General features: G+C 63.4%; 1 protein-coding gene across 1 annotated transcript; it reads right to left on the bottom strand.

The window, feature by feature from the left end:
* Positions 1-1,302, bottom strand: BBK36DRAFT_1043863 (protein serine/threonine phosphatase 2C; the record flags this gene model as incomplete). The annotated part of the gene is made up of 1 exon (XM_024888890.1): positions 1-1,302. A coding segment is annotated over one exon (1,240 nt), but the record flags the coding sequence as incomplete, so codon positions are not given.

Below are 1,302 nucleotides of genomic sequence, written 5' to 3'. Positions count from 1 at the left end.
CTGATGTGAACTTAGAATATATCCATCGAGTATCGAAACTGAATCTCCGATCGAAAAGAATCCTATCGCTTGCCGCGTCGTCGCCGCGGATCTTGCGCCTCCGCACGCCTGGCATCCCGAAACTCCTTGGTCCCAAGACTGCCCAGGCCGCCTTCCGATCGCCGCTCCCAGCCCCCCAGCCGGACGACCTGGCAGGTCGCGTTGTCGCCGTCGTCCGAGACCTCGGTCGCGTAGTCGACGATGCGGCGGGCGCCCTCCTCGGGCGTCTTGGCCTCCTTGATGACGTCCACAATCTCCTGGTCGCTGAGGGTGCCCGAGACGCCGTCGCTCATGAGGACCAGGAAGGAGTACTCGGCGGGGCTGAGCTCGACGCGCGTGATCTCGGGCTCGGCCGAGACGCCGATGCGCTTGCTCTTGATGTCCCCGAAGGCGCGGCTGTTGGCCAGCCCCGCGATGCGCTCCTCGCCGAAGCTGTCGCCGGACACCATCGAGCCGGCCGGGGCGTACCTGCGCAGGCGTCTGCTCTCGCCCGGCGTGGTGGGGTGGTGATCGGACGTCAGGGGCTGCGCGAGCCCGGTTGCGGTATCGCATAGCAGCACGCGGGTGTCGCCGACGTGCGCCACGATGAGCGAAGAGTGCGCGCCTGGGTGCCAGAAGGGGACGGGGGTGGGTGTCGAGATGAGCACGATGGAGGCGGTTGAGCCTCCCTTGAAGCGCGTCGCGCCACCAATGTCGTGGCCCGAGGGGGTGGCATGAGGTTTTCCGAGTATCTCGTCGTTGTTCAGGGGGCTGTCGCTGACCGTCGAGTCGTCCGGGTCAACCTTGCGGGCCTGGGCGGAGACAAAGTCCAAGTCGGCGCGCAGGAAGGCGTAGGCGAGGGCTGATTCGACCGAGATTGTGTAGTTTTCGCCGTCCTCCGAGAGGTTGAAGTACTCTGGCTGAAAGCGGCGGAAGTAGCCCCCAATGGAGACTCTATACTCCTGGATGAGGCTCTCCTTCAGCCTGATGGCTTTGGAGCGATCTGATACCTCTACCGACTCCGACTTGACACTCGGAAGAGGGTCTCCGTGCCGCGGGGCATTGACGACACCTTCATTGTCATCCCGGGTCGGTAGTTCAATATCGTCCTCCACTTCTTCGGCGCTCTTCATCTGTACGCTGTCGAGAGCTTGCCTGAGCGTCACCGGATTTCTGGGGGCTTCCCAAGGGTTCTCTTTACGCAAGCTACTCTGTAGGCCGAACTCAGCCGCTGCCTCCTCAATGTAGCCGTGCAGCTCGTCGCGCAGGAAATGGGAGCACTGA

This window comes from Trichoderma citrinoviride, assembly GCF_003025115.1.
Source record: "Trichoderma citrinoviride strain TUCIM 6016 unplaced genomic scaffold BBK36scaffold_378, whole genome shotgun sequence".
NCBI lineage: Eukaryota > Fungi > Ascomycota > Sordariomycetes > Hypocreales > Hypocreaceae > Trichoderma > Trichoderma citrinoviride.
The sequence above is the reverse complement of the archived record's forward strand: the minus strand, read 5'-3'. Positions and strand labels throughout refer to the sequence as shown.